Here is a 24,179-nt window from a genome sequence, read left to right as displayed (position 1 = left end):
TGAAAACACTCATGGACGGATTTCTAATCACGAACTTTTAAAAAATTAAAGATTGCATATATATCTCATATGCATGAAGAAATCTTTTTTCCAAAGATGTGAAAAGTATGGTTTTACGCATGTATCTCCCTGAAGTGTTGTCCTCATGAACACGAAATAAACATCTCATATCATGATGAAATAACATAACAGCAAACCTACACGCCATTGTTACTAAAGGGATTAAGCAATTCGTCAAGATAACTTCCGAATTAAAGAAATTAGGACTGGAGAGAGAACATGACATTTACATGTGTATATATATGTATTATATAATCAGTTGTATTATATGTAATATATTACTATTATCTGTATTATATCAATATTATGATATTGTATATAAAAAGTCATGTGATGAGTTTAATCCAATAAGGAACGTTGTTATACAGATGTGATATGGAAATGTTTCTATCAATATAATATAATCATGCGATATACTTTCCATTGTGTTATACTAGAAATCTTAAGCTTGAACACATTCATACACATTCAATGGTCGTCATGCCAACACAGCATATATATTAACACAAAAATAGTACCGGTAACCTATAAAATTCGTATTGAATTAGTCAATATAAATTTGAATCATATAGATACTCTTAATTATGAATTCCCAAAAAAACTTGAACAGTAACGACGAAGTAGTATTTCTCGAATACTTGAAAGTCGTTCCTTCTTTAGTTAGGACCAGAAACGCAACAAAGAACAATGCCGAAGAAGATTATACCGTAACGCCATCTAGCGTAAGTACAATACTATAATAACCGTGAAATGAAAAGGAGAAAAGAATTAATAGAAATAACAATAGGAATGGACACAAGTCACTAAGCACATGTCTCTAAAGTGTGACCGACTCATACCGAATCATACCGATATTCTGCTTGTGTGCAACCACGTGACATCCACAAGGGACTGCTACAGTTCGGGATATGTCCTATGATTTGATTGCATTTAATATTATTGACTATAAGCCTAGCGATGAACATCCACGTTAATAAAGACACTCATAAATTGGTTGTCTGTGCTACCTCCTCGATCTTTACTATAGCTAGAGTAGGTGTAGTCAGTGTATGGGGATGTCAGTTAAGATCTAGATCAATTAACTCACCAGTGTCAATCTCTTTAAGTGTAATATATCTCACGTGACTTAATCTGGACGTGTAAAATCCTACACGTTTGAGTAGCAAGGTTTACAGTAAAATCGTAAACTGTACAGTTACAATTACGGTATAATTCTGGTCACTAGGGTCAAGGTCAGGCTATAACAAGCCATTGAGTTACTATATATTATTCACGTATAGCCTGCTTCTAAATTCTCAAATAAATAGTTAAAGCTATATGTTTTTGGCACGTCAGCTGGATTCGAAATAAGACATTTTTATTCATGTAACATGAAATATACTGTCTAATAAATGTGAAAAAAACTGTTGTAGAGCGATGCATTCGTTGGTACATTGAATTGCTTACACAATTCATAAAATTATTACGAAATTCTCATACGTACCTGTCGCCATTACCAGCTTTGGTAGATATTCCCGCCAAAAAGCACACTGTTTTATCCTAGGACCAGATCGGACGGATTGGGATTTGTCCAGATTATTCACCAGGTGAGTATCCAGGCGGAGGTATTTCCGTTCTGTGTGTGTGTGAACCGGCCACTCATTTAAATGCGAATGGTTTGGCTCTTTATTGGGATCCCTGCAAAATTAAAGATTAAAATTATACAATAAATTATATAAGATATATCAAAACATATTATGTATAGATGATGGATGAGTAATTTAATAAAATATCACAAGCACACTGAGATAAGTTTGCGATTGAATGTACACAAAAGTTTGCAAAAATCACGTCTATTAACACCTAAATACCCTTCAGGGGATCACATCAGCACGTTTTTTGTTTGGTCTTTAAGATTTCAACAATGATTCAAAGAAAATTAAGCTACAGACTGCCCAAGTTTAGTAGCCAATTTTGATTTCTTCAAACCAGTGTGCTAGTCCCTCCATTTAATCACCCGATGATGCTGCGTATCAAGAACCTTTGTCCTGATTTTTGAAGAAAAGTTACAAAGTTGCATCTCTTTTTCCTAGAATGGACCTGACTTTTTGTCACATGATGACAAGATCATCTATCTATTGATTCCCTAAACACATACATAGAAGATCCAGACCAAATTTAGTAAAATTTCATCCACAGATTTTTGACGAGTATCATTTATTTGAAATGGACAGACGGACAATGCGCTATGGATCACTTTTACATCAAATCGAATAAAACTATCCGCTATGCTTAGGTTGTATTTACTGCTAAGTTGGTTAATTGCTCATCAAATCCTATCAAACTAACGTTTACCACACTTAGACTACTGAGACAGGGCTGCAGTTGTATTTAGACACTATATACTCCAGGGCCCAGTTGTTCTGAGGGGTGATTAGGCTAATCGCAGTTGAACAACAATTTTATAATCCTGATAAAATCATTTCTGGTAAAACTAACTTGACAAATTTTATGAAAATATATATCTTGTCAGTTTCTTCCTAGCTACCAATTTTAAGGAATGCACACACTCAAGTATTGAAGTAAAGGAGAAATGATATTTTTAGTAATCAAGTGATTAAGCTTTACAAGAACTCGGCCCAAATGTGCGGTTTATGGAATGTAGGTTGAAAGATCAACAAAGAGCTTGCGATTGAACATTCGTTCCTCGAATCAGCTCTTCTATTAGACCATTCCAATTTTTTATGCTCTACCATTTCTAATTGAAATATTAGGAAATGCTTTCACGGTCTCTATTTTTCCTGTGCATTAGTTTTGGACGGTAGACATCAACGAGTGTTTATCGCTTTGGGCCCAACTAACTGAAGAGTCCTAGAAAAAAATCACCTATATAACGCACGTTTAACCATAATTACATGACTGGGGAGTTCTAGATTGACAGTAGCTTTGTGGCAAAAAGTAACAGCAGTTTATTGTTATGTCAACAGGAGCAGGTCTTGTCTGACTTGTTATTGTTTCCATATTCAAATTTTATCAAAGATCTTATCAAAACAGGTAACAAATATTTTGGCAGGCCATTGAGTTTTGCGTTTAAATGTTTTGATCTGAAATATTAAGTCGATTGTTTATCTCTTTCTAGACCTGAATCTAAGACACTACAGATTCATCAATAGTCGCCGCTTATCTGTCGCATTTAATTTGATTTTCAAGTGTTTACTGCCAATATTATGATTGCTATGATATATTTCAACTTCGTAACGAAAAATCTATCCTCCAACATAGGATATCGAGGTGCAAGTGGATGGAGCTTATAGGAAAGATTTATTGTCTCAATTGAAAGCTCGTTGGTAAATATTCTATTTTTCATGTGTACTACACATTTGAAGTGTTTCATGATAACAGTATGCATTACGGTTCTTATCTGCGAATGTCTGATCATTGAAGTGTTTCATAATTAACAGTATGCCTGACGGTTCTCAATTGAGAATGTCTGATTATACGGATTTTACCTAGATTTCCACGATCGGTCTCATCAATAGAGTAGAAGACGCTTGCTATTCCGGATCACATGGTCTTATTCTCAGATATGATGTAAATGTATGCCAAAATAAAAAAAAATTAACCTCTATGTATAACGGCGACTGTCTACACGAGCCCTCTGTTTCCTTAAGCGGGCTTAAAGGCAGACTTAACTGCCCATTCATACTCGTCACAGTAGGTATACCAAGACTTGTGGTGATAATACCGAAACCCTAGAATCAATGATAATATCCGAAACCTGGTCAAATAGAGCACACTACAGAGTAGTTATACCGAAGACTTTGTAGCAATGATAATATCTAAAATTTTGCAAGGATCTTTGTAGAAATGATGATATCCGAAAACTGTCAAAGAACTAGGAAGGCACACAGCGATCCTAGTACAAATGATAATATCCGAAATCTGCCATACAAGCTTGAACGGTACACAATGGTATTAGATAGGCCCTAATATTAATGATTATATCCGAAACCTGCCATAGAGCTTGCACGGTACACCATGATATTACAAAGGCCTTACGCCCTAGTACCAATGATAATATCCGAAATCAGTATCGAGCGAGCACGGTAACACTGGTATCACATAGGCTATACGCACTAGTACCAATGAATATATCCGAAATCAGTCATAGAGCTTGTACGGTACACTATGTTATTACAAAGGCCCTTGTATCAATGGTAATATCGGTAACCTGTTCAAGCACGGCACCTAGTGATAATACTGAGACCCAAGTACAAATGATAATATCAATGATAATATCCGAAATCAGGCACCCAGTGAGAATACTGAGACCCAAGTACAAATGATAATATCAATGATAATATCCGAAATCAGGCACCTAGTGATAATACTGAGACCCAAGTACAAATGATGGTATCAATGATAATACCCGAAACCTGTCAGGGCGCTAGCACGGCACACAGCTGTAACCAGAGGTGCAGTGGTTCTCTCCGTAAAAGTGACAGCTATAACACATCTAACGGGAAGTCTGCCCAACAACAAGAGAGGATGGATGGCTAACAATCTCCCATAACAACAATTTTAGGCAAATCTACTACGTAATGCTTTAACGTGAACAGCTGTTCACACACAGCGGTTTCCAAGTTTATTTTCATCAATGGGTATTTTAGGTTTACTGTCAAATATATAGGATCCGGGATCATTTTCATACACAAACGAAATTTTGAATTAGTTTTATGGATTTTGGTCTAGATGGTATCGCGTTCGCCAACTGTTTCTCCATCATTATAGCGATGTAGGGTGATGACCTTCAAGCAGATCTATGACTTTTTATCAGGCACATCACAGCAAAGTGTAATAAAATATTCATTTTTAAATATGCCAATAGATTATTTATGAGGGTTAGGATATCGGTACATGAACTGATTTATCTGAAACATTTCCATCAGGACCCAGTTGTTCAAAAGTTGATTAGCTTAATTACTTGATTAGTGAAAATTTCATTTCTCATTTGTTACAAAACCTGTGAGTATATCATCTTTAAATTATGCCAGTTGGAAGAGAATTAAGAATTACAGTATTTCATCCAGTTTTGACAAGCTAGTTCTACCAGAAATTATCATATCAGGTTTTGAAAAATGTTCTTAAAATGTGATTAGCCTAATCACCTTTTGAACAACTGGGCCCAGGTTGTTAAGTATGTACTTAAAGAGATCTTCTTATATTGAAAAAAAATAGATTTGTTGCGTGGCGTTTCGTGACTGCACGATGTCACCTTCATCAAACAAATGGTCAATGGAGAACTTGTACCATTGGATGTTTATGAAATTGTGACGAAGTCGCCAGGTCTTTTCGGCTGTTCTATAATCTCAAATCGACACGGTTCTACCTCGGTTCAGATTGGTGTATGGACTCTCCAACATCTATCTTTCTGTTTGCGGACCAGTTTGGGTGTGTGCTTATGTGTGAGGAGTGGGATAACGTGTTTACTGATGAACCAATTGATTTAAAGTAATAAAGAACTTGAACTTCAACTTCAATTCCGATATTGTTATAAACATATAACTATTATGGAATTGGTGCATATCTATAATGAATTATTCCAGAGTTTATCTACGTGCTACCTAAAAATCTAGGGGATGATTTCAGCATCAGAAAGAATGATTCTTTCACTTGGAGTTTTATATAGGAAAGCATTACAGAATTAAAGGGAAAACAATAGTTAAGGAACCTTCCTTAAATTCTATAATATTTTCCTATGGGAAATCTTTAGTAAAGGAATTTCTTTAGTTGAGAAACGTTGATTAAACTGGCCCTAGTTACACACATAGCAAAAGCCAAAGTATAATAGGAACTATGCAGCGCGAGAGAAATACAGAACGTGACATGACAGGATATTATATGATATTATATGAACATCTGACGCTGATTCGTAGCGAACGTCAGTGACCTTCAAGACTCGCATACAAAATTGAGAGTTAGATATAGTCGAACCGGAATGCACCATGCAGTTGTTTATTGCTTTTAGGACTTGTCAGTGAAGTTATGCACATCATACAGCTGGTCCGTCCTTTAATGACTCGTACATGATGTTAGGGACATCATACAACTGCTTTGGCCTTTTAGGACTCGTCAGTGATGTTAGGGATAATTCACAGCAATTTCGTCCTTCTAGGACTCATAAGTAATGTTAGGGACATCATACAGCTGTTTCGTGCTTCTAGACTCGTCAGTGATGCTAGAGAAAGCATACAGCTGTTTCGTCCTTCTAGACTCGTCAGCGATGTTAGGGACATTATACAGCTGTTTCGTCCTTCTAGAATCGTCAGTGATACTAGAGAAATCATACAGCTGTTTCGTCCTGGTAGGACTCGTCAGTGATGCAAAGGGCCTAAAGTGTTAAATCTAGGAGGCGACTAAGGAAACTAAAACAGGTCGAAAACAATGTCAAATTCTAGATGGGAGGCAGTTACAACATAAACAACCATTGTTTCTGTTGTAACTGCCTCCCATCTACACTCCTGTATACTACCACTTGTTTACGGAATACGGTACAGTACGCTACTGAAAAAACACGATACATTAATACCCTCCTACATTTGCTTGATACAATTTTGACAACGTTGCTTAAAAGTCATAGCATCATAAAAGCAATTGAATTGTGTTTATAGTGAAATAACAACATGAACTCAAAATCTATGACACTAGTTCAATATAATTAATGTAGAAACCATTGGCAAAATACCTGGCGAATGAGATCATAATGAATTGAATGAATAACAGTCGTCTACCTCTTTGATGCCAGTCATACTCATTATCATATAAACCAATGATGCCATGTTCTCAAACTGAGGGTTTTATACACAACACCAAAGTCAGACCAGTGAGTACTATCAAAACATTTACAGTCATTTACCTCAAACGAGTAAAAAATGTTTTCACGTGAAATAATACATATCTCATGATCCCATCTCGAAAACACGTGATGGAGTGTCTTATCGGAAACACGTGGTGGAGTGTCTTATCGAAAACACGTGGTGGAGTGTCTTATCGAAAACACGTGATGGAGTGTCTTATCGAAAACACGTGGTGGAGTGTCTTATCGAAAACACGTGGTGGAGTGTCTTATCGGCAGAAGATCTAGGAGCATTGACGGCATGATGTTCATAACACGTGATGGAGTGTCTTATCGAAACACGTGGTGGAGTGTCTTATCGAAAACACGTGGTGGAATATCTTATTAGGCAGTAGATCTATGATCATTGACGGCATGATGTTCATAACACGTGGTGGAGTGTCTTATCGAAAACACGTGGTGGAGTGTCTTATCGAAAACACGTGGTGGAGTGTCTTATCGAAAACACGTGATGGAGTGTCTTATCGAAAACACGTGGTGGAGTGTCTTATCGGCAGTAGATCTATGATCATTGACGGCATGATGTTCATAACACGAAGTTGAATATCAAGTAAATTGCGATACGTCAACAACGCAATTGAAGAGAGAAGCGGGGATACTACTATCAAGAAAGGTAAATCGTTGATGTAGAGGATTTTCTATGTCTTCAGAGTCCTAGCAGTACAGATCCGACTCAGGAGGTGAATGAGTCTTAAGACACCATTTTCACCTTCAGAAAACAGAGGTGCTACTTCAAATCTGCATAAGGAATAGGAAATAATTAACATTGTATTCGAGGAGAGATGCAGGAAGAACAATGTAATGGTTTCGTTTCTTATCAATTTCGTTGAATTCGTGACAGCGTTTGAATATTTTGTACACACAGTTCATAAGAATAAAATATAAAATAAAAACGTTTATATGTAACAAATTCAATTATTTAAATTATAGTTTCATTTTACGTCAATAACCAATTGAATCGTGGAATTTCTATTATCGGGTATTTGGACCGCCTAACATGGAATCACACGGAATCTTGTAACTTTGGAAAGAAAACATGTTGTTTTCGGAAAATTCTTGTTAAGTGTTTTAGCGTTGATTTAGCCATATAAGGTCCATATTGTACACAAATAGTGTAAGATTTTGACAAGATCTTCCAACGGACGACAGATGTAGAATTACAAACACGCTGTATCTCTCTTTGCCAACTTGGTTTCTTTATACTGGCTTCATCAACATTACTACTTTTTAACTCACAACGTCAGCTCTATCTTACCACTAAGCTGTATGATAAGTGGGACGAGTTCAATTTTCCCATTTTCTACTTCTAGGTATTAACTCACTGCTTCCCCAATACTTAAGGATCAATTTTGATATATTTTAAGTTATGGAGATAACAAAACAAAAAAAGAAGAAAAAAAGTGTGCTTTAGATATACTGCAAAACGGCTTATGACGAGAGTATACACTCCGGTTTTTCGTGTTATAGCTTTATGACATGAAGATATATTCATGTTAATCCTTATAATTTAATCTTCTCTTCACTTTCCCTGTGGAAACCTACGTCTATTGATTTGCTCCTTTCTTTTAGAAATTATTATGTAGTCTCTTTCAACCAGACGCTTGATTACTTCGCATTTTTAATTGTCGCCACTAGGGGGCGGTGTTCTACTTTCAGTAAGGTGTAAACAAGACGTTGCTTACTCCACTGATATGTAAGTCAATTGTTCTACCCCTTTGTTTGATTACTGACCAATATAGACTCGTTTAGTTCTTTTATAGGTATTTATCTTTGCGACCTGGTCCTTCATTACCGACACTAACAGCAAAATGCAATTGTAACTAGGACGATTGGCGTTGTCAATGATAATCGTAACTTCATGTATTATTGCTGAAGAAAAGGATAAACACATAAGGTTTTCACATGACCGGTGGGCTATACTCCAAAAAAACATCTGAACCCTCTTAACGCATTGTCATGTATTCCTTCTGTCGTGGTTTCAACAGAAAACGAAAGACCAAAGGATGACAACATTTCATCAATGAATGAGGCCATTTTCAAATGGGTGTGGGAATCATAAAGCAATCAAATGCTTCATCAGAATTCTGGTAAGCCTCGTTCTGAGTTAGCAAAACAATATTAAGATTTTGACCAGACTCCCTGTGTGGCGTAGCATGCGGTGTCAACAAGAGTCTGGTCGAACGAGACTAATTATTACGCCGCTGTGTCAGCCAATCAAAAACGACGTTACAAACGACTATTTATTTCATTATGGGCTGATGACATTAATTTTCAGCCAATGAAAATGCTTATTACAACAAGTTTATATTATATGTTTATAGTGTTTACATGTCTTAGTTGATTCCATACTAAAATAATTTTTCAAATATAATGAGTTCCGTGATAGATGTCGAACACTGTCAGAAAACTTGACATAAGATTTCAAAAAAATAAGCAGGTTGATATAGACCATGACTATCATAATGGCGAAGCATCATGATCTTATTAGGAAGGATTGTATTACCGTGAGCGATATAAAGTCAGACGTGTTCAATAATAATGTTACTCCATCGAAAGACACTTTCTTGCTCCAAGCTAGGCATTAATTACTTTTGTCATAGCTCAATCAATAGAGCAAGGGTCAGGGGTGTGGGTTCAGTCCCATGTTAGTACACTATAATACTCACCTTCCGTTTCTCGTAATTGTTATATCAACATTAGTTGAGTGAGCAAGTTACAGTGTACATAACAACAGACTGGGGGAGTAATAGGTTTATGTCATTTTGTTGATATCAAAAGCTTGGTAGTTCCGTGGTCCAAAACCAGGTCCATATTTTGAGAACGTTACATCACAAAGATGTGCGTGTCGCCGATGAAGAAGAAAATGTTTTATTCTCTGGAAGACACGATAGTATTTACCTCGTTCTTGTTCAATACTCTCCATGGTAACCTATAATCTTACACATTTTGCCTTCGTTAAATTTGGTGTTTCCGTGTGTGAGAGAACTAGGAGTATATTGTGTGTTTACCGTTGTTTTCATGTGTGAGGGAACTGGGATTTTGTTGTGTGGGAATTGGTATTTCCGTGTGTGAGGGAACTGGGATTTTGTTGTGTGGGTATTGGTGTTTCCGTGTGTGAGGGAACTGGGATTATATTGTGTGGGTACCCAATACATACACCGTGCCTCACAAGGAAATTTAATCTAAATGTAACGTGAAATATCACTGATAGATCCTAGTCTTTGAAGTATAGTTAAACTTGATACAAAACATCCAAGTAAGTAAGCTTGTGTTATAAAGACTAACGTCCAAGCGTATCAATACAAACTAATTAAAGTCCATACCCCTGCCTCGAACCCATAGACCTACCAATCTATACTGTATAATAAATATATTCATAATGTATTGAGGCGAGTACACAAAAACCATAAAAATAAAATAATTAAAAATGAATATATACATTTTATGTATGACATACAGAACTATGGAAAGCTCATATGAGACCAGAGTTTGTGTATATAGTAACCCCGAAAGTCGCGATCTGTGCCGTGTATATATAAACCAATTACCCCGGAAACAAATCGGTCTAGCATGTGCGCTGTCTATCTTTACGATGTAGGCACGACCCGTGAGATTGGCTACTGTGTAGCGAGCCTGACGAACAGGCACATCCTCGCTAATCAAAAGTCGAGCAGAAAATACATATGGTTCATTAAAATGTCACAAACATAATCTCTCGGGATTAAAATTTAAAAGCACATTAAATGATGCATTTACATTTACCGTCGGGGGGTAATTGTAACGGCGACAGAAACTGGGTTCGTTTTACCATCTCGATCGTAAGCCCAGCAGTAGAAGGCCTAATAGCAATAGGTTCGAACCTTTTTCTATATTACGTTTTCATTTTATTACCAATGAATTACCATTCTGCCCATCGTAATAGCTAGTCATAGCTGGTTGGTCAAACAAACGTTGTACCACCAATCATCGCAATAAACTAAACACACATTTGACAGTTGTCTGCACAAAGAAATCGCATTCTTTAAACCTTTTAATCAGTCATTTGAAGAGGTTTGCTGGTGAATGCCTACCGCAGTGCCAGCCCATTACAGTCCGACTCTCCGTTTCGTAACACGTTTCATCATTTACAGACTCATTTCTGTCTTTATAATGTTCATTAAAATCTCGGGAGCGTTTAGATGCGATGAAATATTAGATATCCCGCTCATGTAGCAGTTATATGCTGCATATCAAGCGAACCGATCAAACAAAATGCTCTTTCGGCCTTTTTGCACCTTCTTTGTAACATATCTTTGTATAAGCATTCCCTACAGATAGTATCTAAGGCACCGATGCAACGTGCAAACATGTGTCAAGTCTATGCTGTATGTATTGTAACAAAACAAACACTGTCGGTGAAATACAAAATAATTATTATGATTGTCTTATATATAATTAATAAAATAAAAACGAAACCACATTTTCAACTCTAAGCTAAGATATTCTTGGAAAAACACAAGGATGGCAAAAGACTTCATCAGACCAGGTGTTCTGGAAGAGGAAACGTCTTCTGCTTCATTCATAACACTTGTCATGTTCATATCGGTTAACTCCATGTAAACACCGGATATTAGGGGAGAAGTTATATATTTATCTACATGCAGCAATGGAATTACCACAATAGGGAAAGCATTACGCTTATCATACGGCTTAGTTGTACGCTGTCCCGGCTGGTTACATTGCAAGTAAAGATAGAGATAAGCGACAGGTATTAAACGGTCTGTAGTGTCCTTGATTTCAAGTTATTATGGGTTTATATAACCAGAATATGGCCAGTGTATTTTTCTTATTATTTTAAATCAACTATGTATACCTAAATTACAGTTGAATGACGTTTTAATCCCGCTTTAGCTGTTCCGATAAGCTCCTCGCTCGACGTATTCAGTCTTGCTATCAATCATTTTTGCTATATTAAAAGTTCTAGTATAGTCCACAACTATAACTTGTAATAAGAGATGATTGGAAGTGGTATTGTTATGGCAAATCAAAATTCAAACGTCTAATAGATGAGAAATTGGTCTATGCGACACGATTCCATTCCTCTCAGAATGTTAAAAAGCTTGATTTAGCAACAAACCGCCCGAATAATGACATTTTCTTTATTCAGAAACTGACGGAAAAGACTTTTCATTTTTATTGATTTATTTTCTTTGCATTTTTTTTTCAAAATACAGATTCCAATAAGTAAGTAAGCATTATCAGAATATTTTTTGACCTGACTTCAGAAAAAAAAATTCTAATAAAGACTTGGTTAAGCAACGAACACGCCCAATAGTTGTGTATAAAGAGGTCTTTAGAATCAAACAATTTGATATGAACGAGGCAGTCCGCAATGAACCACAGCAATATGATTAGCTAGTCTTTCGTCTTAACGAAAAAAACGGATAGTGTATAGGAATGGTCTTATATTTATCATGAGAGACTAGTTTGTTTTCTTCAAGCATGGAATTAATAAAGCTTGTAGACGAAGACCACATGTATCTATCATGTTGACCGTTGCGTTCATGATATGAAGATCAAGAAATATAGACTTTTCTTTTCGGGATTTTACTCTGAAAGTTCTTTTCAAAACCCAACGTAACCCAACCTCCTTATTTTCCAAACACTCTATGTTATAACCCGTCTCTAGCGTAGTCTTGAAAGGAATGCATACTTTTTTTTCTTCTTTTTTTTTTTTTTAAATTTACATCAAACTTCACAGGAGTTTTTCGATTCTTTGTTATCATGTAAACATGTTCAACTTGACACACATATATACAATATATAGTTATTGTTTTTGTTTTTGTTTTTGTTTTGTTTTTGCATTTTCAAAATATTAAGATACGAAAGCTTTTTACATGACGAAAGAGTTGTTCTCATATTAAACGAAATGAAGTGTTTGGATTTGTTTGTTTGTTGTTTTTATCATCACGTAAACAGCCAGGACCAAGAAAAGGGAAGCTAAGGTCTAGAGAGCAACTGTAAGGAATGACAGGAGGGTACTTTGGTATGTTTATATATGACAGGAGGGTACTTTTGTATGTTTATATATGACAGGAGGGTACTTTTGTATGTTTATATATGACAGGAGGGTACTTTTGTATGTTTATATATGACAGGAGGGTACTTTTGTATGTTTATATATGACAGGAGGGTACTTTTGTATGTTTATATATGACAGGAGGGTACTTTAGTATGTTTATATATGACAGGAGGGTACTTTTGTATGTTTATATGTTGATGACAGGAGGGTACTTTTGTATGTTTATATATGACAGGAGGGTACTTTTGTATGTTTATATATGACAGGAGGGTACTTTGGTATGTTTATATATGACAGGAGGGTACTTTTGTATGTTTATATATGACAGGTGGTACTTTTGTATATTTATATATGACAGGAGGGTACTTTTGTATGTTTATATATGACAGGAGGGTACTTTTGTATGTTTATATATGACAGGAGGGTACTTTTGTATGTTTATATATGACAGGAGGGTACTTTTGTATGTTTATATATGACAGGAGGGTACTTTGGTATGTTTATATATGACAGGAGGGTACTTTTGTATGTTTATATATGACAGGTGGTACTTTTGTATGTTTATATATGACAGGGGGGTACTTTTGTATGTTTATATATGACAGGAGGGTACTTTTGTATGTTTATATATGACAGGAGGGTACTTTGGTATGTTTATATATGACAGGAGGGTACTTTTGTATGTTTATATATGACAGGAGGGTACTTTTGTATGTTTATATATGACAGGGGGGTACTTTGGTATGTTTATATGTTGATGACAGGAGGGTACTTTTGTATGTTTATATATGACAGGAGGGTACTTTTGTATGTTTATATGTTGATGACAGGAGGGTACTTTGGTATGTTTATATATGACAGGAGGGTACTTTTGTATGTTTATATATGACAGGAGGGTACTTTTGTATGTTTATATATGACAGGAGGTACTTTTGTATGTTTATATATGACAGGAGGGTACTTTTGTATGTTTATATATGACAGGGGGGTACTTTTGTATGTTTATATGTTGATGACAGGAGGGTACTTTTGTATGTTTATATATGACAGGAGGGTACTTTTGTATGTATATATATGACAGGAGGGTACTTTTGTATGTTTATATATGACAGGAGGGTACTTTTGTATGTTTATATATGACAGGAGGGTACTTTTGTATGTTTATATGTTGATGACAGGAGGGTACTTTTGTATGTTTATATATGACAGGAGGGTACTTTTGTATGTTTATATATGACAGGAGGGTACTTTTGTATGTTTATATATGACAGGAGGGTACTTTTGTATGTTTATATATGACAGGAGGGTACTTTGTATGTTTATATATAACAGGGGGGTCCTTTAGTATGTTTATATATGACAGGAGGGTACTTTTGTATGTTTATATATGACAGGGGGGTACTTTTGTATGTTTATATATGACAGGAGGGTACTTTGGTATGTTTATATGTTGATGACAGGAGGGTACTTTTGTATGTTTATATATGACAGGAGGGTACTTTTGTATGTTTATATATGACAGGAGGGTACTTTTGTATGTTTATATATGACAGGAGGGTACTTTTGTATGTTTATATATGACAGGAGGGTACTTTTGTATGTTTATATATGACAGGAGGGTACTTTTGCATGTTTATATATGACAGGAGGGTACTTTTGTATGTTTATATATGACAGGAGGGTACTTTTGTATGTTTATATGTTGATGACAGGAGGGTACTTTTGTATGTTTATATATGACAGGAGGGTACTTTTGTATGTATATATATGACAGGAGGGTACTTTTGTATGTTTATATATGACAGGAGGGTACTTTTGTATGTTTATATATGACAGGAGGGTACTTTTGTATGTTTATATATGACAGGAGGGTACTTTTGTATGTTTATATATGACAGGAGGGTACCTTTGTATGTTTATATATGACAGGAGGGTACTTTTGTATGTTTATATGTTGATGACAGGAGGGTACTTTTGTATGTTTATATATATGACAGGAGGGTACTTTGTATGTTTATATATAACAGGGGGGTCCTTTAGTATGTTTATATATGACAGGAGGGTACTTTTGTATGTTTATATATGACAGGGGGGTACTTTTGTATGTTTATATATGACAGGAGGGTACTTTGGTATGTTTATATGTTGATGACAGGAGGGTACTTTTGTATGTTTATATATGACAGGAGGGTACTTTTGTATGTTTATATGTTGATGACAGGAGGGTACTTTTGTATGTTTATATATGACAGGAGGGTACTTTTGTATGTTTATATATGACAGGAGGGTACTTTTGTATGTTTATATATGACAGGAGGGTACTTTTGCATGTTTATATATGACAGGAGGGTACTTTTGTATGTTTATATATGACAGGAGGGTACTTTTGTATGTTTATATGTTGATGACAGGAGGGTACTTTTGTATGTTTATATATGACAGGAGGGTACTTTTGTATGTTTATATATGACAGGAGGGTACTTTTGTATGTTTATATATGACAGGAGGGTACTTTTGTATGTTTATATATGACAGGAGGGTACTTTTGTATGTTTATATATGACAGGAGGGTACTTTTGTATGTTTATATATGACAGGAGGGTACTTTTGTATGTTTATATATGACAGGAGGGTACCTTTGTATGTTTATATATGACAGGAGGGTACTTTTGTATGTTTATATGTTGATGACAGGAGGGTACTTTTGTATGTTTATATATGACAGGAGGGTACTTTTGTATGTTTATATGTGACAGGAGGGTACTTTTGTATGTTTATATATGACAGGAGGGTACTTTTGTATGTTTATATATGACAGGAGGGTACCTTTGTATGTTTATATGTGACAGGAGGGTACCTTTGTATGTTTATATATGACAGGAGGGTACTTTTGTATGTTTATATATGACAGGAGGGTACTTTTGTATGTTTATATATGACAGGAGGGTACTTTTGTATGTTTATATATGACAGGAGGGTACTTTTGTATGTTTATATATGACAGGAGGGTACTTTAGTATGTTTATATGTGACAGGAGGGTACTTTTGTATGTTTATATATGACAGGAGGGTACTTTTGTATGTTTATATATAACAGGGGGGTCCTTTAGTATGTTTATATATGACAGGAGGGTACTTTAGTATGTTTATATATGACAGGAGGGTACTTTTGTATGTTTATATATGACAGGAGGGTACTTTTGTATGTTTATATATAACAGGGGGGTCCTTTAGTATGTTTATATATGACAGGAGGGTACTTTTGTAAGTTTATATATGACAGGAGGGTACTTTAGTATGTTTATATATGACAGGAGGGTACTTTTGTATGTTTATATATGACAGGAGGGTACTTTTGTATGTTTATATATAACAGGGGGGTCCTTTAGTATGTTTATATATGACAGGAGGGTACTTTTGTAAGTTTATATATGACAGGAGGGTACTTTTGTATGTTTATATATGACAGGAGGGTACTTTTGTATGTTTATATATGACAGGAGGGTACTTTTGTATGTTTATATATGACAGGAGGGTACTTTTGTATGTTTATATATGACAGGAGGGTACTTTTGTATGTTTATATGTTGATGACAGGAGGGTACTTTTGTATGTTTATATATGACACGAGGGTACCTTTGTATGTTTATATATGACAGGAGGGTACTTTTGTATGTTTATATGTTGATGACAGGAGGGAACTTTTGTATGTTTATATATGACAGGAGGGTACTTTTGTATGTTTATATATGACAGGAGGGTACTTTGGTATGTTTATATATGACAGGAGGGTACTTTGTATGTATATATATGACAGGAGGGTACTTTTGTATGTTTATATATGACAGGAGGGTACTTTTGTATGTTTATATATGACAGGAGGATACTTTTGTATATTTATATATGACAGGAGGGTACCTTTGTATGTTTATATATGACAGGAGGGTACTTTTGTATGTTTATATATGACAGGAGGGTACTTTTGTATGTTTATATATGACAGGAGGGTACTTTTGTATGTTTATATATGACAGGAGGGTACCTTTGTATGTTTATATGTTGATGCTGCAGGCGATAACTAACATTAAAGGGTATATATCCCTTGTAGGAAAATTTGCCCAGTAGCAGATCCATATTGTTGTCATGGCGATCTGACAGCACACTCTCGACTACCTTTGATTAAACATTTTTCTACTTCCAGTTTTGGGTTTTGTGTATAAAACTTATATTAAGATGGTTTACATTATGCTGTCTTCTACTGATGGTTGTTTTAATAATTTTTAAGTTTGTATACAGGATGTGTTTTAACAGAACTGTTTATATACACGTCATCATTATACCTATATATACACACTCCTAAAATCAAACCTTGTCTTATTGAGAACGATTTTTGAAGATTATATAAACACATTCATAGCCACATGCTTTAATTTTCTCTATCCGCCCGCTTGCACGTGGGGGTTTCTTGGCAAACAGACGTTCACGCGGTGCCACGTGCCCTTCTAGTGACGTCACAAATGACGTATAACAAGTAACGATTATTTGCTTTTTCCTCTTACGCGTTCGGTGTGTTTATACTTTATAAACGCCCTATTCTAACTTTTGCAATTATTATATCATCAATTTTTCAATACTGGTAAATAAAACATCTATTTCTGTTTCCTGATCCATACATACGTCGACAAGTTTTCTACATAAATAGCATTTACTTTTTATCCCTACGGAAGGCAGGACAAATAAACTTCAAACGTTCAGATACATGTAGTTCGGATATTTTTTCTTTCCTTTTTTTGGTTGGATAGTGTTGTGTAAACAGCATCTTTACAGATATTTTAAATGACGCGCTTCAAGTTTAAATATCTTTTTAAAAATGTAGCTTCTCACCAATAAAGAAGAAAAAAATACGTAGCATCACTAAAAAAAAACTATCACAATATAAATATAAAAAATGAAATATTGTTTCTCTAAAAAATAAATTATCGTCATTCATTCGACGTAATACGCATTGACGGAACAGTCCGACAACTGATGGAATAGCAAAACAAATTTGGCGGGAAAGTTTTCCAACTACATAACGTAAAAGGAATATAGTTACACAATAACATTATCTATTTATAACATTTTCTTGAAATATGCATTAATAAAAGATATCTATTCTCAAAGTGAAAACAAATACAATAAGTGTGTGTGTGTGTGCCGAATCGGAGCCCCGACCTCAATGTCAACAATGTATTCCTACTGCCAAGACTTTTCACCGAAGTGTAAACGTTAATTTCATTGATAGGGCCAAATATGGCATACCCACCGGGAATGTAAATATAAGGACATATTTGACGTTGGACGAGAGACCAGCACACCATCATACGCTCACTTGCCCGCCAGGCTGAAGAGAGAGAGAGAGAGAGAGAGGGGTGGGGTGGTTTAAAAGATATATATAATATAACTACAAATAAACAAAACTTACCCGGTCTTAGCGAAGTTTGCCCAGTACTTCATCATCTTTCTCGACAATCGTTTTTCTTGATTACTATAGTTTTTAAAATTGATAAGTGGATCACCAAAAGCGAAAAATATCTCATCCCCGTGCATGACCCCCATCCAATTAGGCCAAAACTGTTTTGAGGATCGGTGAGCAAATTCGTAATAGTATACCGTCATATTTGCCATAGCATATGTCTGTGCTAGTTCAACGACTGGACAGATGAAGTTCAGGTCACCTATAGCTTGTTCGATCCGGTCCCTATTCATGGATTTACTATTTGGATCTTTCCATGGTGTGTATTGAAATAAAATTGCGTCTTTTCCATAGGAATTTATTTTCTTCGGAAATTGAGGGTAGTAATCAAACATGTCGTCTATAGCCATGACGAATTGGCGACGTTTAAGATTACTTTCCTGTTTTAAACTAAATAGGTTTATGTTATAATAAGGTAAAAGCCACGTTCCTTCGTTTGAATTAGATCCAATTAGTATTGGAACTTTCTTAAAGTGTTGCCGTCTGAATGAGTTTTCTGGAGATTCCGTTAAGAAAACTCCGTCTATCACAGGTACGAAAGGGAATTGTGAGATACCCCTCACGATATCGGGATCGTACTCCTTTGTAGGGAAGTCCGCCGCCGGCCGATCACGCAGGCATAATAGTATTTCCGGTATACTCTTACGCGTGCAGTTCATTGCTCCAGCGAACACGTGACTCCTTCTGGTAGACTCGTTCTGTGTAAGAGTGGCCCAGGGCGCTGTTGGTCCTCCGCTCTGTAATATAGCCCTATCGAACTTGCCCCGACTTAGGGGTGACAGAAGGTGCATACCAACACTAGCAGCGCCAGAGCTCTCCCCAAACAGAGTGATATTGTATGTACTTCCGCCGAAACGGTGCACGTTCCTTTGGACCCAATCTAACGCCATTGATTGGTCCATGACGCCAGCATTTCCAGGCGCGTCCATGTGATCAAAGGACAAGAATCCAAGAGAGCCTACTCTGTATTGCATAGATACAACGACAACATCCTCTTCCGCTGCGAGGAATTTCGCGTCGTAAATGTCCAGAGAAGAGGATCCGCTGAGGAAGGACCCTCCATAGATCCACACCATTACTGCCTTAAGATTTCTGTCATGTGATTTGCTGACCGGACGCCAAATGTTGATGTATAAGCAGTCCTCACTAACGGGCGTGTTGGGATTCCACTGGTTAGAGCCATTGAAATCATCCGGAAACACAGCATCGAAGCCTTGCATACAAGCGTTTGGCTTCGTTGTAGCGTTGAAAACTCCATCCCAGGGGTCATTCGGCTGAGGGTGCCGGAAACGATACCTCCCTATAGGGGGCTTAGCGTATGGTATTCCATAAAATACATCAACTTGTTTCCCATGATGCACCTGGATGCGCTTTCCCTTCACAAGCCCCTTATCAGTCTCCACAACCAGACTCTGGGTCAACGCGTACGGCAAGGACACCAACACATACACGAATGACGTCAGCACAGATATCGATGACACTTTACCCATGACATCAGTGTGTATGTCGTTGTGTCTGAAAAAGACAAACACAATTCCTGTATATTAGCAAAGCAGTGACAAAGACCATCGGTAATACTTTACAATATATTGTCCATTACTACAATTAAGAAAGTTTCCACTGGCATATCTATGTATCCTAATCTGTTTAAGAGTCAATTGTTAGGGGTTAAACAACACAGAACGATGGAAAAGGAACTGAAAAAAAATATGAATTTTATGTCAAAACAGCATGTCATTGTATTCCATCATAACTTTGTTACGACGCCAATTGTATCGTTTTGTCAAATATCTTTTTAGTAGCCGACGGGAACAAATCCAAATTTGTGTAATGAAATGCTGTTTCGGCCTATCTTAAGTGTCCGTGCAGCCGTAGGCCTGTATCGCGATACGTATTAGCGCGAGAGTTGTCGTATTTAAAACAACAGCTGATATAATTGTCAGGGAAGAGTAGACAGAAAACCATTTCTATCGAACTGTCTCTACGATCCTGTTTTGTTTACTTACAAGCGCGTACGTCTTTCGGAAATAACAAGTTTGTAACAGCCATTTATATTGACGCACAGATTTAAACTGTTACCAGTATATGAATCTCCGTTAGCTCACATCACGTGTACAAACTTAATCCCTAGTTCTGGAGTCGGCTCAGGGTCTAAATGAGGATGTAATGTCATTGGCACCCAGAATCATTCCAAATCTTCCTTTTTTGTCTTTCTATTCAAAATACGCGTGCAGTGTAAATGATATAAAGACTAAATAAAAAAATAAATCAAATGGATCGAATTTGCATTTTGCTTTTGAGTAACTTCTTTAAGACTCAGGTTAACGGAGTTTCCCTCATAGTAGCCACTGATTGCCCCGGTCCCCCTTTAGTGGCCTCATATCTATACGGATCCCCCTTCATAAGGCCTCATATTAACCAAGCCGACGTAGAATTGGTTGTCCCGGGCACCCTGTTATTTACATGTCTAATATATTGGTGGTTACGTGGATGACAAAGCGACCTTGTCAGCCCCATGCACTGTGAGACACAACAGCAACGAAACTACAAGTGTTTATTCAAAGTATTGCCATAACGTATTATCGACTCTCTTGGCGGAGATCGACTATTCTGGCGAATGTCGCGGACATCTCGCGAAAATTATAATCTACAAAGAACAATGACTTACAGAAGCTAATGTATAGAAATATCACATCTAGCTGGTGTGGTGTTTCCTATTAAAACCAAGGTCGTCCACTATTAGTATGTCAGTTTTAAAGACATATTTCACAGGCTTCATTTAATTAAGATATTTGCAAGGTTGCAGCATAACGACCTAAACAAGAATAATACTGATAATTAAATAAATCCCGCGAGAAACCAACCATAAACAACTTTACGTCGGAAATCCGACAATCATGTATACGCATGCGCAGCAAGCGTCTCGTCGACACTGATATATCAGATGTAAGCATTTACTTCACATTGATTTCATGTAATAATGGAGGAAGTTAATCTCTGATGTTGTTATAAGTTCATCGCTACAAACCGAATAAACAACCTTATACATTTTCTTATTAAATCATTTCTGTTTCCTATCAAAGTTGTGACAAGTCCTAGTTTGTTTGTCAGCTGTCTGGTTATGGCAAAGCAAAGCTGGTTTGGTATGTGCTTCATTTTTGGTGCCATCCTTTTTTTACATGTATCATTAAAATCACTGCTTATTGCAGTCATGTAGTTAAGTACGACATACCAATTAATGTAGAATTATTTATTTATTTACTTATTTATTTATTTATTTATTTATTTTATTGATGTGAATATTTGTATAAGATGTATTAGACGTAAAAAGTGTTTTTAAAATCTTGATCTGCTCTTTATTTTCAAATACTTTAGAGGACATACAAATATTCAGAAACAAGAAAGATATTGTTAGGAGTATGTCCAAAAGGTTTTGGACAGTGTTGGTAAACAGATCTACATGACATTTTTTATTTGTTCGTTTGATTTATATTTTTTTGTTTGTTTGTTTGTTTTGATTTTGTTTCTAATTGTGTGTGTTTTTTAACATAAAGTGTAGTCTAAAATTACTAGCAAGAGAGATCAGATACACGCCAAAAAAGTATTAATTAAAGACTTGGATGCGGTTTTTCTTTCACGTAAAACAATGATTGTCATGTCAAATGCCTATTCATCAATACAAGTAACTTTTAGGTGTCTTGTTTTCTTTATTTGATTATTGCTATTTTTTATGATTTTTATTGTTTTTGATTTCTTATGTGAATATCTGTTGAAAGCTTTTACTCATACTCAAGTACAAAATTAATGCGAATTTAGTTCTATCGGTGATCTTGACCGTCGGGAACTATGGAATTCCCTGTAAAGATCCTAAAATCCCTCGTTGACATAAGACAAGTCACAACTGTGCCTTCCGAGACTTTTATCCGTGCATACCTAACTGAGTATTTAATCTATATTAAGGTACGGACTAATTAATCGACCGGATCGTCCATAGTCCACAGTCATGACGCTCATGGACAGTGTCCGTGCGTCCAGCGTCAGAACCGCGGGTTACCGACGATGTAGAAATAGTGCCTGCCCCGTAACAATCAATGCTAAAGGAGTTTACTTACTAACGAATATCGTGATAGGGTTCATAACGGGTCGATTTATAGATTCCGTTTAAAATGTAGTTTGAAGCACGAGGAAAACAATTAGTGCTTTCGTTTGTGGGATACGGCTTACTAAGCATTTCCACTGAATCAGGTCGATATAAAGTGTGCCCATTCCTTTGTGATTAATTCTAGAAAAGTCTTGCTGGAATATCTCTTTATATTTCAGAGCAATACTTAATGATCTCGTGTCCCCAAATACGTCAGTAGAATACATTTATTAGGGTGCAATACTTTGGTATGTAATAAATCGGCGGGTGTCGTCGATGAAACAGAAGACGCATTCTCTTCCGCAACACGTGGCCCTTTAACATCATTATAACGTAAGAAAAACACTGTAACTTTAAATTTTTCCATAGGACAGCATTCCATTATTTAAGGTAGGTTCCTTAAGTTAGATTTTTTCCTTATTTTCGGTAATGCTTTCTTGTGGAAAAATCTAAGTTAAGGATTTTCCTGAATTTAAGGACCATTTATGTAACTGGGGCATGGTGTTGTTCTTACTGTACTTTTTGAAGGGTTCCCATGGAGATCTATGTTTTTGGTTGTATTTTTGAGTTGGGATGACGGTTTTAATGTCAATATTTTCCATTGTTTTAGATAAAGTAAATGTTTGGTAGCTCACTCGAATGCATACCGGTCCGGTAGTTGATCCATTTGTAAGTTTTACAATGTAAACATGAAACTGTTCCACCTGCATCAGGTAAACGTTTGAAAGTCTTGAGCTACGTCAGTAGAATGTTTGAGTGCCCATTCAGGCCAGGGAAACATTTACATCGAAAACGGTGGAATGTAGAATATCACAAACATGATTGGTATTTAAGATTAATTTAACTAGGACACTAGCAGGGTAGGTGTGACATTAAAACAGTTTGATAGTCGATACTTAACAGCCCTTGTTCAGGTTTCACGCAGTTATGCATCGCCTAGTTATTGTTTTTCAGCATTTATTTACATCGACCTAATTATTATCCTAAATAACTGTTCATTCCATTACTCCAATAATTACCTGTAGTTTTCTGATTACATTAACGAACAGGTGCCGAGATTCATTGTTTTCAAACGTTTAACAGAACTTGTGGTTTTGCGCGTGCAGACGGCATCCTCCCACGCGACATGCACGTGCGAGTTGTATCGTAATCAAGTAACGGGATCCCCATTGACAGTGTCTGTGTCGAAACAAGTATTCCTCGATACATGTGCTGATTTTTATTTTCATTAAGATGTTATCCACTTCTCATCGCTGTTTCCCCGAAATAGACTCAACTCAACAAGCACGTGGACCGTGCGTATAGCGTGGCATAAACATGAATTAGGTAACTCCGATCTTTAATTAGACATTTTAACAGACCTAAGCAGACCTTGGTCGGATGAACGCAAGTGATCGAAATTGTTGCCAGAAACACAGGGGTAGTTGATCGAGTTAACAGTGCCACTCATAATGAAACAGAAGGATAAATACAACATGACAGATAATACAAATGTCGGTGAAGACAT

At 36.2% G+C, this 24,179-nt stretch overlaps 1 protein-coding gene across 2 annotated transcripts in view; it reads right to left on the bottom strand.

Annotated features, from left to right (window-relative positions):
• Positions 1–20,037, bottom strand: part of LOC117343016 (acetylcholinesterase-like) — a 57,443-nt gene extending 37,406 nt beyond the window's left edge. For both annotated transcript variants that reach the window (XM_033905341.1, XM_033905340.1), the window contains exons 1-2: positions 18,481–20,037; positions 1,544–1,737 (exon numbers count right to left, since the gene is read on the bottom strand). In XM_033905341.1, the coding sequence (XP_033761232.1) occupies positions 1,544–1,737; positions 18,481–20,021 (1,735 nt within the window). In that variant the 5' untranslated portion in view covers positions 20,022–20,037. The remainder of the gene's footprint in view (positions 1–1,543; positions 1,738–18,480) is intronic.
• Positions 20,038–24,179: the final 4,142 nt, after the last annotated feature.

The sequence above is a fragment of the Pecten maximus genome, chromosome 14 (genome assembly GCF_902652985.1).
Source record: "Pecten maximus chromosome 14, xPecMax1.1, whole genome shotgun sequence".
Taxonomy (NCBI): Eukaryota; Metazoa; Mollusca; class Bivalvia; order Pectinida; family Pectinidae; genus Pecten; species Pecten maximus.
The sequence above is the reverse complement of the archived record's forward strand: the minus strand, read 5'-3'. Positions and strand labels throughout refer to the sequence as shown.